This window comes from Misgurnus anguillicaudatus, chromosome 9 (genome assembly GCF_027580225.2).
Source record: "Misgurnus anguillicaudatus chromosome 9, ASM2758022v2, whole genome shotgun sequence".
NCBI classification, from domain to species: domain Eukaryota; kingdom Metazoa; phylum Chordata; class Actinopteri; order Cypriniformes; family Cobitidae; genus Misgurnus; species Misgurnus anguillicaudatus.
Window position 1 is genome coordinate 18,219,667 of NC_073345.2, and position 13,808 is coordinate 18,233,474.

Consider the following 13,808-nt stretch of genomic DNA (forward strand, 5'->3'; position numbering starts at 1 on the left):
CGGCCAAGATGGCGACGGCAGGCAACGCCTCCTTTAAGATTCAAAAACGATCTTCAGAAACCTATGGGTGATGTCATGGACACTACGTCCATATTTTTTTAGTCTATGTTATTTTCCAGGCGCAATGATATTACGCAGACCGAAAATAGTCCCCGGCTATTGAAAGTGACCAAGGAGACTATTTTCAGGTGCTGCATAATATCATTGCGCCTGTTGCAACCATGTTACGGCAGCAAAGTCCTCGATTATTACACCAGAATTAGAGTATAGTTCCTAGCCATATCTGCCTAGAAAATCACAACTTTTAATTTTCTGTCAGTCTTGGTGCACAATGTAACTACAGAAGAGTCAAGTTTTAAATAGGAAAAATATTAAAGCAACACTATGTAGTTTTTTTACCTTTAAATAATGTCTCTAAAATTATTTCAGTGATAGAACAACTTTTAACTGGACAAATTGTACTGTTGCTGCAACCTGAGCAGCCTCCTAGCTGCTACAAGCACACTCTGAAAGTGGCGGTGGAGGGTAGGAAACACAGCCCTGCCCCTCCCTCTGCCTGCAGAAGAGTGTCCGATACCAGGCACTGTTGCGCTTTTCAACCACATGGGGGAGCTGTAAGTCATTTTTACATGGAAACTACATAGTGTTGCTTTAAAACTCTTTAGTTATTTTTTTGCGCAATGCTAATGGTCTAATCAGATTCAATGGATTATGCTAAGCAATGCTAAAAGTGGTACCGCTAGACCCGGAGATCAACTGGCTGATTCCAAAACGGTAAAAATCAAATGTTTAACTCCAAGGGAGGTGGAAAATTTGCATATTTTCAAAAAAAGTGGAGTGTCCCTTTAAGATAATATATAGGATAATAAAGTGCTGCAGGGATGACGTTTTTTGTAGACTAACCCCTCGTTCAGACACCCAGCGACGTTATCGCTGTGTCACTTGTCTCTTTCAATGAGGCGTTTCTAAATCTGCTTGTCATAAACAAATGAGTACCATCCACGGCAGTAACTGACGAGAGAAGGATGACGTGAACTCCACTACTTTGTTCTCATTGGTAGTCGCTCCCGAAAGTCGCTCGACATTTGCATAAAAGTTAAACTTTTCTTAACTTTCTCGCGTCGCTGGACACGCCCATACGGTCGGCAACGGTCACTTTCGCTCGTGTCGCCGGAAGGTCACCAGGTTTCCATTGAAATAAATGAGATTGCGTCGCTTTGCTACTGCTTGTCGTTGGCTGTCTAAATGGGGTGTAACTCTGAAGTTTATTTACACTTTAAAGTTCATAAAATCTGTAAAGATTAACTTGTTGGACAAAACGTGTAAGTGTCATAAACGTTTGTTAAACACAGAGCTTATTTTTTCCAATAATTCAAAAGCTTATGGCTAATAATTAATGATCTTTTTGCGAGGGAACCAGTGTCCCCCTAACTTCCGGGTTGGCCTACAAAAATACGTAATTCCTGCGGCACTCTAGATAGCTGTCAGTGTTTTCAACAGCAAAATGTCCTTTGAATAACCTCCGCTGAACTGTTATTGTGAATCACATGGTATAAGAGGTGGATCATAGTATCATGGATGTGACGATTAGGAAAGGCATTGGAAAAGGCTAGTCGAATTTAATAATGAGTTCAAATGGCCTCGAGGCCACTGATCTGTCTGTTCACACCTGCTGAAGAATAATCAGAGCTTAATAATCAGCGCTTCAGGATCTCTGTGTGTATGAGAGAGTGAATGTAACCCTAAGGTGGTGCCATTAGGAGGGTGGCATGACAGTTCAACCCTGTCGCAGTGGTGCCACCTCCATCCCTGGGCTTTAAACTGTCACTTCTGCTTTAACCTGATTCCTTTTGTCTTGTATAAAAATACCCGCTTACAAACACTTCCATACACAGTGACACTAGCGGGTCAAACACACGTTTCATTTAGGTCACACATGTAGGTCACACTCACATCAATGTCATTTCACAATACATACGCATGCAAAGAAGCCTCGAGGGTTGCCTTGACCGGGAATTTCCCACTGTAGAGGTGACCCTGCCATCTTCAGTGTCCAGAAATGTTCTGTAGTGTTTATTGGATGTTCAGCATGTCACAACGTTCCCAACAGCTCCCATCGGAATGACTTTAATGAAATGGACATTTAGCAGCATTGCAATATAGAATAACAGGGAAGCTTTTAAATTTGTTGAGTCCGCCGTAAAAAGTGGAGGTCAATGGAGGTTAAATGTGTTTGACCATTGTGAGAGTTTTTTGCATTGAGGATAGGACCGATATTCTGCTAATTTATGCTGAGCATTCATAAGTTATGTGGTTATGTGTAAGGAAATGTTTACATTATGCATTCTGAATGATTTTCAGATTTAATTTGACCTTTCAAATTCAGAGCAGCAAATATCCTCCAGCTATAACATTTTTCTTTTGTTAAAATGCCAGAAACCATAAATGACAAATGAATTTGCCTGCAAATTGTTTCTTTTTGGATGGCTGATTTTTTGGTAACATTTTGTCAAATATTTTTGTATGTTGACCAAACTATATATTTGACCCCAGTCTCTATTTTACATCAGGATTTTTGCTTATGGGTGATTATATAATTGAAGGTACATTTGGTGTCCAAAGTCATTCTTTTTTTCTGCTTTTTTCAAATGGTTATATTTTACTCATTGTCATGATTCACAAGAAGTTGCAAATTGCCTTATCATGATTTCATGTCTTCCTTATTAGTCAGTGTGTAATAATGTGTGTACTAATGTATTATTATTGTTATGCATTGTGCCTTAACTTCGTTCCAACATATGCATCAAATCATTTGAAAATTATGCACCACCAAACTTAGGATACAAATAATTTTGTAGTGATAAATCTGTTTGCAATAGTGGTGAAGTGCTGACTTTGATGTTTATAAAGGTGGACTTGAATCCCAAAACAGCAGCATCCTGCTTGACAGACTGACTGGATGTCAACTTCATATCTCACCGTTATCAGCTGAGTCAGAAATAGACAAGAGGGGGGCTGGAAAAGTGAGACTAGTAGGAGAGAGACCATTTTAACAGACAGGATTTGAAATAAACTTCCTGCTTTAGTAAACACAGAAGCTAATTGTTTTTGCTAATCTTTTGACTGGTGTTATTTAGCATTGTTTCAAATTGGGTACTGCATCACACCCACCCTATTATTGTTTCTTTTGCATATTGGGTGTATGTGGGGAGCGATTCGGGATGATGAATGGGCAGTATCTTTCTTTATCCGATAACTCTCTGCATTTGGAAATGGGTCAATCATTGTGACTATTTCATAAAACTTTCATTATGACTTATTAGGAACCAGACAGTCACATGGGTGTGGTTCGGAGATACATTACAGTGTTTTTGTTTTTGATTTGTTAGTATTAGTTTCGTACGGTAATAAGTACATATGAAATACATTTACTGGCATAGATCTTAACAACTTCCAGTCTTTAACGCAAGACATTTTGCTTGCCTATTGAAAGTCAGAGTGGTTTATTGGCCCCATTAGTATAACTGATAATATCATTGGAAGATATGAGGAGAATATATTTCCCTTGAAAGTGAAGGATGCTTGTGGTGCAGCATTTATCCGAAAGTAAAACACAGATGAATTTTAATTTATCGCAAAGGGATCAGTGAATGAATCAAAGGGTGTGTAATATTTGAGGACACTAAGATATAGATAAAGATGTTCATAAAGTGTAAGGTCAAATGCTCAGATATCATCTAAAAACATTTAATGGTTGTATAGCAGTTTTATAAAGCTCCAGTTAATTTTTTTTTTTAAATTTCATCTTCAAAAAATGGTCCCTAGCCAGTGTTGAGGAAAGTTACTTTTAAAATGAATGCATTATAATATTAAGTTACTCCCTAAAAAAGTAACTAATTACGTTACTTTTAATTTACTTTTTCTTACTTGGCTGAGGTTTGATCTCTTTCAGGCCTTGCAGGTGTTTTTTATGACTCAAAAGTCCTGCATTCAGAAACAAAAAGTTTAAGCTCTGGCCTGTTTTTGACTCAAACTGTTCCCTCTCAGGCGCACACATATAGAGTGCGTAATTATACGTGACAACGTTCAGTTTAATTCAGTACATATATTAAAAAAAAATCTAATTAATTAATTAAACTGAAAAGTAACTTGTGTTACTTTTTAAAAAATAACTCAAATATTAATGTGTACATTTCTGAAGTAATGCGTTACTTTACCTGTTACTTATTACGTAATGGACGTTACTTGTAATGCGTTACCCCCCAACAGTGTCCATAGCTGTCATTGGGGCGGTGCCCTGCCCTTTAAAAAAGTACATCTTTGTACCTAAAGTTTATACCTCTGAGATACATATTAGTACCAATGTATACATATCTGTGCCTAAATGGTACCTATTAGGACCTTTATAAAGGGTACTGGCCCAGTGACAGCTTGGGACCATTTTTGTGCCTGGCTAAATTTATGTGTTTATCATTAATGAAAACTTTTGATGTGGATGACATGTTATTGCGCTATTTATTATCCATCCATTTTCTAAACTGCACACCGTTATCTTAACACTTAGAAATAGCAGACCAATTTCAAACTATTTTAAAATTTTATGTCAAATTGGGTAAACGCATTAGCAATAAATGTAACTTCCAGCAGTGCTACAAGGGGAAATCAAGTTAAAATGGGACAATTTATTATCAGTCCGACTGCAATTTTTCAGGGTATTAACCACCTGCTTTATTGTTATACTTCTTTCAGATCTCTCTCGGGTCGCATAGTTGGAGGTGTCTGGTGGTTCTTTACTCTGATTATCATCTCCTCATACACAGCCAACCTCGCTGCCTTTCTTACAGTGGAGAGGATGGTGTCACCCATCGAAAGCGCAGAAGATCTGGCGAAACAAACAGAGATTGCCTATGGGACTCTGGATGGAGGATCCACCAAAGAGTTCTTCAGGGTAAGAAGAAAGTACTTTACAATTTCATAGAAAGTAATGGCAAGAAATTTGACATCCTTAAACAGTTCCCACCACAGCTATTAAGCAACGAGGCATGTCAAAGATATATACCTCAAAAAGCAGCTTTTTTTAACACTAAATAATGTAATTATATCCGTAAGACTTGTTTCATGGACATTTATATCCTCAGAGGTCCAAGATTGCAGTATTCGAGAAGATGTGGTCCTACATGAAGGCAGCAGAGCCTTCTGTATTTGTGAAGACAACAGATGAAGGTGTCGTGCGGGTGAGAAAGTCCAAAGGGAAGTATGCTTACCTTCTGGAGTCCACTATGAATGAATACATCGAGCAACGCAAGCCATGTGACACAATGAAGGTGGGAGGGAATCTGGACTCTAAGGGCTATGGAGTAGCCACACCCAAAGGATCCGCCTTGAGGTAAACCAGATGATCCTTACAAACACATGTTCATTTTTAATAATGATTATAACTCATTAACAAATATCTGAGAGCTTACACTGGAGAAATATGTGAGGAATTTAAAACTCTAGAACAGTGGTCTCCAACATGGTGCGTCTGTGAATTGCCCGCCAAAGCATATTCTATTAATAGCCTACATTTTTATATTTATTTATTATATATTTTTTATATTAGCTTGGCTTATTTTATGTATGTTAACATTTTAAACAATGATAAAACATATCAACAAGTATTAAAATAAAATCAACAAGCTTTGAGTAGACTACATCAAAACAGTAGCCCTCCAGATTAGTTTTATCCATTGTTGTAGCCCTTGCTCACAAAAAGGTTGGAGACCCCCTGCTTTAGAGGAATATTAAAATTTAATCTAATAATCATTTAGTGATTTTTTTTAATCAAACATAGTAATATTTAGACTTCATGTTGTTTATCTTTGCTTGATAGTTTTGTATGAAGTTTTTTATTTTGTAAAGATAATATCTCCTCTGTAATCTCTCTTTTAATGTGTTGATTGAACACTTGTCTGTGTGTGTTCTGTACCATCAACCTTCATGACATGTTTCTCAATGTTAAAGGGATAGTTTATCCAAATGAATGTTATATTGCTTTTCTATTGCTTGGAACACAATAGGGGAACTAACTTGAATATCTTGGCTTCTCTTTTCAATTAAAGTGAATTGAGACTGCCACTGTGAAGTTATAAAATAACAAATAAAAACACACATGTGCAATAAAAGTAGGCCATTTTACTTGTGTGCAATATTCCAAAATTAAAGAATAACAGTAGCTTTGTGTAAGAACAATAACTAAATATAGTTTATTTACTATGTTAATGTAAGACTTTTAATGAATAATAATTAAGGCTATCTAGCGAATTTTGTACATGGAGCTATATGAACTTATTTTATAATACCCAGTGCCCATTTCCTTTCATTATATGTGAGAGCAATTAAAAGAAATGTTTTGAAAATGCACCTTTTGTGTTCCACAAGAGAAATAAAGTAATAACACAAGGATGTTTGTTTTGGTTAAACAAATTCCTTTAATGTGTGAATACCATGATTTCACCATGTCCCATCTTACCACATTAATGTAATGCTTCACAATTATTTAAAACTAAAAAAATTATTTTGATCGTAAACATTGTATTGCTTATTTAAACCCTCTGGTCACTTTAAAGACAAGTGCAGGAATATGCTGATATTTACATTTGCCAAACAAAACAGCAAAGTCTTTATTAAGTTGAACATCTGCATATACAGCCTAAGAACACACTGTACTACATTTAAATGGACTTGACCATGATTATATGCAAATCCAAGATGAAATCTTTCACATGCACCTGTTTCTAAAACAAATGTCGGAATAATTTAACCACACTGAGGTGCACAAAGAATATTTTGGGGGTGATTAAATAAATGTTTGATTTGTAAGGCAAGTACAAACAACAAAAATACTTCTATACTAGCCAATACGAGCAGTTTCTGATAAGAACTTTAAAGCTTTCCATCTAAATCATTTCTCATCCGACACTGTGTTGTCCTGACATCGTTGTCTTGTGTACCCTGTAGATCTCAGATTCATGTTCATGGATAAAGTTTGGCTTTGTTTTAGTCACCCATAAGCACACTGGCCTCTTTCTTCCCTTGTCTCAAGGGGTGCAGAAAGAAGTCAGCGGTTTTGCTGAGAAAGACACCACGATAGGGATGAGAATGGGGTGAATTGCACATGTTTTGGTTTTTGATTTGGGCAATTTACTGTTTAACTGTAAAGATTATCCAGAGAGCTAATTTAGAGTAATATTGATTTAATCCAGGAATCATTTTACTCGTGTCAAAGGCCATCCTTACATTCATCCAGAGCCTCCCCAATTCACCCTTATTCCTCAGCCACAATCCAGGTCTTTCTCTGTAAAATCTCTTATAATTTTCTTACAGTGCATTTTTTCCACACTTTAGTGCAACACAAGACAACTAATATCACATCAACAAGTCCAGCATAGCCAGGCACGCAGTCAGATCAGTTTTATGTTTTGTTTATCTACGACTTAATAGACTCACTTTTATTTGACACAGCCTCTGCCTCGCCGTATCATATCACCAATGCTGACACGGATTATTTTATCATTTCAAGAAACCCAGTAAACCTGGCAGTGTTAAAACTGAACGAGCAGGGCCTCTTGGACAAATTGAAAAACAAATGGTGGTACGACAAGGGAGAGTGTGGCAGCGGAGGAGGGGATTCCAAGGTCAGACCCAAAATGAGCTCTCCAGCGGGTAACCACCACCCTGGGGGGGTAACCGGCAAACATTGCTAAAAAAACACCTCGGCTGCAGACAGTTTATGCACCTCTCTTCTCTAAGACGTGAAGTTTTTTAATGTGATTGAAGACCTAAATGCATTGAAGCATTATCAATTGATGCAAATCCGAGTGTTTCCATTTATTGCCGGTTACCCAAAGTGATATAGTAATACACATCTTGCAGTAGGGAGAAAGGCCACAAAGCTAGATGGAGTATTAATGCATATCACTTTTGGCACTATATTCAAACTCTGTGACTGTGCTGTTCTTTGTTTTGTTCTTCCTATTTATCTGTAGACATATAAAACACATCAAAACATAAGTATACTGTAGGTGTTTGTTTGCTTAAATGCTGAATAACATAAGATAACATGGGTAATGTTATTTATGTTATTTTCCTGGTTGAAGAATCCCAGTAAACCTAGCGGTGTTGAAACTCAATGAGCAAGCCGTCTTAGACAAACTGAAAAACAAATGGTGGTACGATAAGGGGGAATGTGGAAGCAAGGACTCCGCAAGAAAGGTCAGTTCACTTATTGGTCCTTCCCCTTACTTAAAGATCCAGCTTTAGCGCTTTACTGAGGACCCTGTCCTCCTTTCTCTGAAACACACAGCGCAGCCAACGCTCTGTCTCCAATCTGCCATTTTCCCAGAGACGCACGCTCCACACTGTCATCATGTTGCTGTTTGGCCTCTATTACTTCCCACGTTACTGAATGTGATGCTTGTGATATATTTATAGACATAGGCAATGTAGGTTTTTCTTTACTCGTAGTGCCTCACTGTTGGTTCCTCGCTTGCGGCTAGTGTTTTTACGTTCTTAATAACTGCAGTTGTATTTGATTTCAAAGAATCAAATGAAAAAAGAATCTAATAAAACATTTGGGATTTGATGATGAACAGAAAAAGGAGCTAGACATGGTGAGGACATGCAAATAAGTAGTGTATATTTAAATGTATACACTGAAATATAACAAAAAAGTCAAAACTTTATGTATAAGCTTAATTGTCTCAGTTGTAGAAGAGTATCCTATGTACAGACACTTGTGCAAATCAATTAAAATATAATAATAAAGTTTCTACCTTATACCATAAGCAGCCTACACTCTTAAAAATAAAGGTGCTTAAATGGTTCCTCACAGCGATGCCATAGATAGAATAACTATTTTGGTTCCTTAAAGGGAGGGTTTAAATCTATTTCATGCAATCTGACATATTAACACTGCTAAAGAGTTGGATACTTCAAGCTAAACATAGTCAAAGTGTCAAAAAAGCAGTTGGACATATGAGTATTCGGCCCGGTCTCGCGAGGTTTCGTGATATAGTCACATAATTTTTTTATCCTTTTTTCGTGATATTATCACGAATTTCCGCGTTTTTTGTGATTGTATAACAAATAGGGGTGTCACGATTCTCCAAATCATCGATTCGATTACATTTTCGATTCTAAAGTCACGATTCGATTCAATTCTCGATAGCTGAGGCAAACTATCCCATCTTGGCGCCTCACTCTCGCGCAGATCAGTAGGTAGTTATCCTGTTTATGATATGCATTTCAAGGAGTTGTAGCAATACATCCCTCGTGTTTAAAATATAAATATCTGAGAGGTTTTTCCCCCGCCTGGCAAGCCGACCGGACGTGACATGGGGGGCGTGGCAGCATCGACAATCCCATTTTTTAATTTGAAGTTTGTGACTTAATTTCGATCGATTTCGATATAAAATCAAAATCGTGACACCCTTAATAACAAATTCCTGTTTTCGTGTGATTATGGCGTATTGATTACTCAACTGTTTTGTCCTATTTTCTTACCATTGTCACTTCGGTTTAGGGTTAGATTTACATGTAATGACATCCCTATCCAAACCCAACTCTAACCCTAACGCCAGACGACATATAAAAAAAGAAAAAATAGTATAAACCAATATTTAAAGTGACATTCTAATGCAAGCACCAAATCTAACCCTAAACCGAAGGAAAAAGCAGTTGAGTAACCGGTGCGTGGTAGTCGCACAAAAACAGGAATTCGGAAATTCGTGGTAATATCACGAAAAAAGAATTAAAAAATTACGTGACTATATCACGAAACCTCGTGAGACTGGGTAGGAGTATTTCTGTGCCGAAAGCACTTCGCCAGAGTTCGTACAAGTTTCGGATAGTTTTTCGAACAAAAGAATAAAAGATTTTTATGTAACAATCTTGCTTTATTTCTTTAATGGGCAATTTTACTGCAGGAAGTACAGTGTAAAGCCCTATTCAGACGGGATTAGTTTTACAGGGGGACCTCTGAGAAAATCGTGCTTCTCAGAGGTCCTCTGTGTTTTTAATCCCGTCCGAATCGGCCATGTCTGTGTTTTTCTCTGACGACCTCCGTAAAAATTCCAGAGCAATTTACCTACTGCTTTTCGCCGAACTCAGAGGTCCTCTGAGAAATGTTATCCCGTCTGAATGCAAATGTCTGTGTTTGCCCGCAATATCTTTTGAAAACGCAGTTCATTTCGTGTTTTGGCCAGCGTGATCTGCCGTAAGGTCTTACTAATGCGCGTATATTGTATTTCCTGAGTCCCATTCATTCAGATATGAATGTTTTTTCGCATTCGGCAAAATAAAATAATTAAATCAAGACGAGCTGAATATCAAACACTGTTAAGACTGGCCACTGTAATATCATTAACGTTATAAGAAACTCCGTTCAAAGTTGTTCAACTCCGAAATGGTAATGTTAATTAATAAAGATATTAAATGTTATTAATCATTATTTCTTCATTTTTTTGTTTTTTTATAAGCAGACAGTTATATAAAACACGTAGACTAACGTTACTTTAGTAGGATTTGTATATTTTATTTTATTTGTTAAAATTAAATTAATAAATTAATGTTCTGTCATAATTTTACATTTAAAGCAAAATATTTATATTTAACATTACAAACACGCGTATCCAGAGCACGTGCTACTGCAATGCCCAAATGCATGAAACAGACACTCCCATCTCTGGAATAGCCTGCATCATTTTAATCCTGTCCGAATCGGTACATAAAATCACAGACGTCCTGGGGGACACGTTGAAACTCAAACGTCGTTTGGAAAACTAATCCCGTCCGAATAGTGCTTAAGTCCTTATATGGGCATTTCGACACCAATGTCGAAATCTACGTCACCAGAGAAATGGGTTTTAGTTTGTGAGGGAAATTTAAGCTTGTTTAAGCAATGTCTGTTTTTTTTGCAATTGGCACTTAAGTGCATATAATGTAAATGACATGAACATGTAGTGAATCATAAGTTGTCCAGAGATAGCAGAATATTGTTTTGTGTGTGTTGCTTGCACGTGAATCACTCCGCCCATGGGCTCGTTTTTTTTCTGGGAAAGTAGCAGTACAGCTGATATGTCTTTTATAAATTTTATAAAACTAACGACTCTTCGGAGATATGAAGGATGCAATACTACTCTATAGGTACTCAAGATTAACATGAGATAAGCAGAAACACTGTGTGTAATGTGACCCTTAAAGAACCACTGAGTCAAAGGTTCTTTAATGAACCGTTTAAGGGGCTCAGATGCAATAGCCGCTTAACGTCACTTCCTAAAAAAAAGGGATAGTTGACTGAATGCTCTCATATGTTCATTAAACACATTTGTTTCAAATCCACTTAATCCCAGCCTCAGGCCATTGAGAAATACCGCTTTGTTGCCAGAATCCATTAAACGCCACATTATTGTTTCAGTGCATGGAAGAAGAATTCAATAACTGGCATGTGCAAACGTTTTTTTGCCGAACATATTACCACATTTTTTAGCCTTTTACCTTTATTGAGTTAAGACAGTGAAGAGTGACTGGAGAAGTTGAAGCGAGGATTTTGAAGCGAAAGACTCAAATTTGTTAAATACCAATGAAATGACTAAAGTGACATTTTAATTATTAGTCTATTAACATTTTCATCCCAATTAAAGTGAAATTACTAAAGCTAAACATTAAAAACCTAATAAAAATGTCAGAAAATATGTCAGGCGCACTTAGGGGTCTTTGAATCTGAACTCTACATTTGTTCTAACCTTGTCATAGTCTAAAGAATTTTTAACACTTATTAATATTAAAGTGAATAATAGTAAAATAATAATAAAGTAAAACTGAGTATTTCTTCAGATGTTATAGGTAACCGAAATGTTTTCTATGGCATCATGAAGCACTTTTTATTTTTAAGAGTGTTCTGCTGATTTTGATTAGAGGTAACAATTGAAACTGAAAACCTGGAGATGCAGCTTGAAATGATTTCCCCGTTGTCCCTTAACTTTTTATCCTCACTGTACGCACCCCATAACAACAGCAACATACGATATAAAGCTTAATGACATCCATCCATCTTAACAGGAGTAAATGACAGTCTGGAGAGAAAAGCGTTGCCATGAAATGCCACCTCTAACTGGATTGCTTTCCCCCTTAAGAGTCCTTTAGTGCTGTCTCGTCTCCATCCAAAGACAGTGTGCATGCCAATGGATGAAACCTTAATATGGTCGCCAGACAGATGCATGTCACTACCCCCACTATACCCCTGTAGTGATATCCTCCACCAGAGACAGTGAGAAAGATCTCTGCCATGAGTTTAGGATGAAAATTACACCCTTAATAAAGACAGGCGATATAAACAAGAAAAATCTGATTTATACATGCATGGTTTAATTTATAAAATTTATTTTATATCAGATGCAACATGCTAAAGGGGGAGATATTTATATAGATATTGATATTGATACAGAGATATTACTGAAAGATTTATATTTATCCCAAGCTTGCAATACACGCATGAATTTGCATGTTTTAATGTTGATCAGATGCCTTTTTATTGCTTTTATGTTTACAGTGACAAAATAAATATTATATGATTCTAGTTTAACATACTGTTTAAATTCAAGCCTATTTTGTATGTCCTAGAACATATTTGTGATTGGAAAATTTTCAGCTTTCTGTAGATATGTTGTGCTGTGTTTGTGCATGTATGTGTGTGTTTATGTGTAAGTATTTGAGCCTCTTCTTTGCTCTGCAGGATAAGACCAGTGCATTAAGCCTCAGTAATGTGGCTGGAGTTTTCTACATTCTGATTGGTGGACTCGGACTGGCCATGTTGGTGGCACTAGTTGAGTTCTGCTACAAATCCAGAATTGAGTCACGAAGGATGAAGGTGTGTAAAAACCACGCAACACCCAGCAATGGACAAATACAGCCTGAAGCATAGTGGAACATTTAGATGTGTCCACATTTCATTAGAGGATTTGGATGTGGCAATTATTTTCAATTTCCGTTATATTTTATGCTGACCCCACTTCCACTGTGATATATTACATGGGTATGTGCTGGCAGTTTAGAGGTAATGGTGGGTGGGTGTAAACATCATATCGCCCACTGTGCCTTTCTCTAATCCAGAAGCACATTGCTCTCGAACGCTTACCGAATTAAGAAGCATACAGTGACTTATAGAAATTGAATTACCTACAAATCCATGCGGTGAATCATAATTTTAATTCTAGGTTGAAAGAAAATCAGAAATTTTTAAGTGTTTAAAGTGCTCCTTTTTAGCTTTCACACAACGCTCTTAAAACTGAATAGATCATCATGATTGCATGTCTTAAAATCTGTAACACAATGTTCTTAGGGTGTTAATTTAAGTTTTGAGACAGTACACTCTTATAACAGGAACATTTAGAGTATCACGGCAACAAATCGTTGTTACCAGCAGGCCAATTAGTCTGCATCAGCCCGAGCAACATAATCCCCGGCAATCCACTGAAGTGTGCTGGATTTAAATCATTTATTCGTCAAGGATGCACAAGCCAACATCCACATCATTAGCTTCAGTTTCAAGCCTACGGGGTTTCATTATGTAAAACTGCAGCACGAGAGAGTGGGATTCCAGTTACTGTGCCACTTTTTTCATTATTGCTGCTCTTGATGGCTGATATTTTTCACTTTTTTTGTATGAGACACTGCCAGCACCGAGTGGAGCAAAACTTCAAATCGATCGAAATATGTTTTGGTGACTTATGCACCAAATTGAGGTCTGAGCTAGTTCAAACAGTTCTTCA

The 13,808-nt window shown here is 37.0% G+C and overlaps 1 protein-coding gene across 4 annotated transcripts in view; it reads left to right on the plus strand.

Annotated features, from left to right (window-relative positions):
• Nucleotides 1–13,808, plus strand: part of gria1b (glutamate receptor, ionotropic, AMPA 1b) — a 90,618-nt gene that overhangs the window by 73,045 nt on the left and 3,765 nt on the right. Inside the window, exons 12-16 of one of the 4 annotated variants that reach the window (XR_008637722.2) lie at nucleotides 4,750–4,948; nucleotides 5,139–5,386; nucleotides 7,562–7,676; nucleotides 8,139–8,253; nucleotides 12,773–12,907. Coding sequence is in view for 2 of the 4 variants with exons in the window: in XM_055179686.2 (XP_055035661.1) it covers nucleotides 4,750–4,948; nucleotides 5,139–5,386; nucleotides 8,139–8,253; nucleotides 12,773–12,907 (697 nt within the window). In the remaining 2 variants the exon portion in view is untranslated. Of the gene's footprint in view, nucleotides 1–4,749; nucleotides 4,949–5,138; nucleotides 5,387–7,561; nucleotides 7,677–8,138; nucleotides 8,254–12,772; nucleotides 12,908–13,808 lie in introns of those variants that run through there. The other 3 variants (XM_055179686.2, XM_055179685.2, XR_008637723.2) reach the window with 3 other exon arrangements.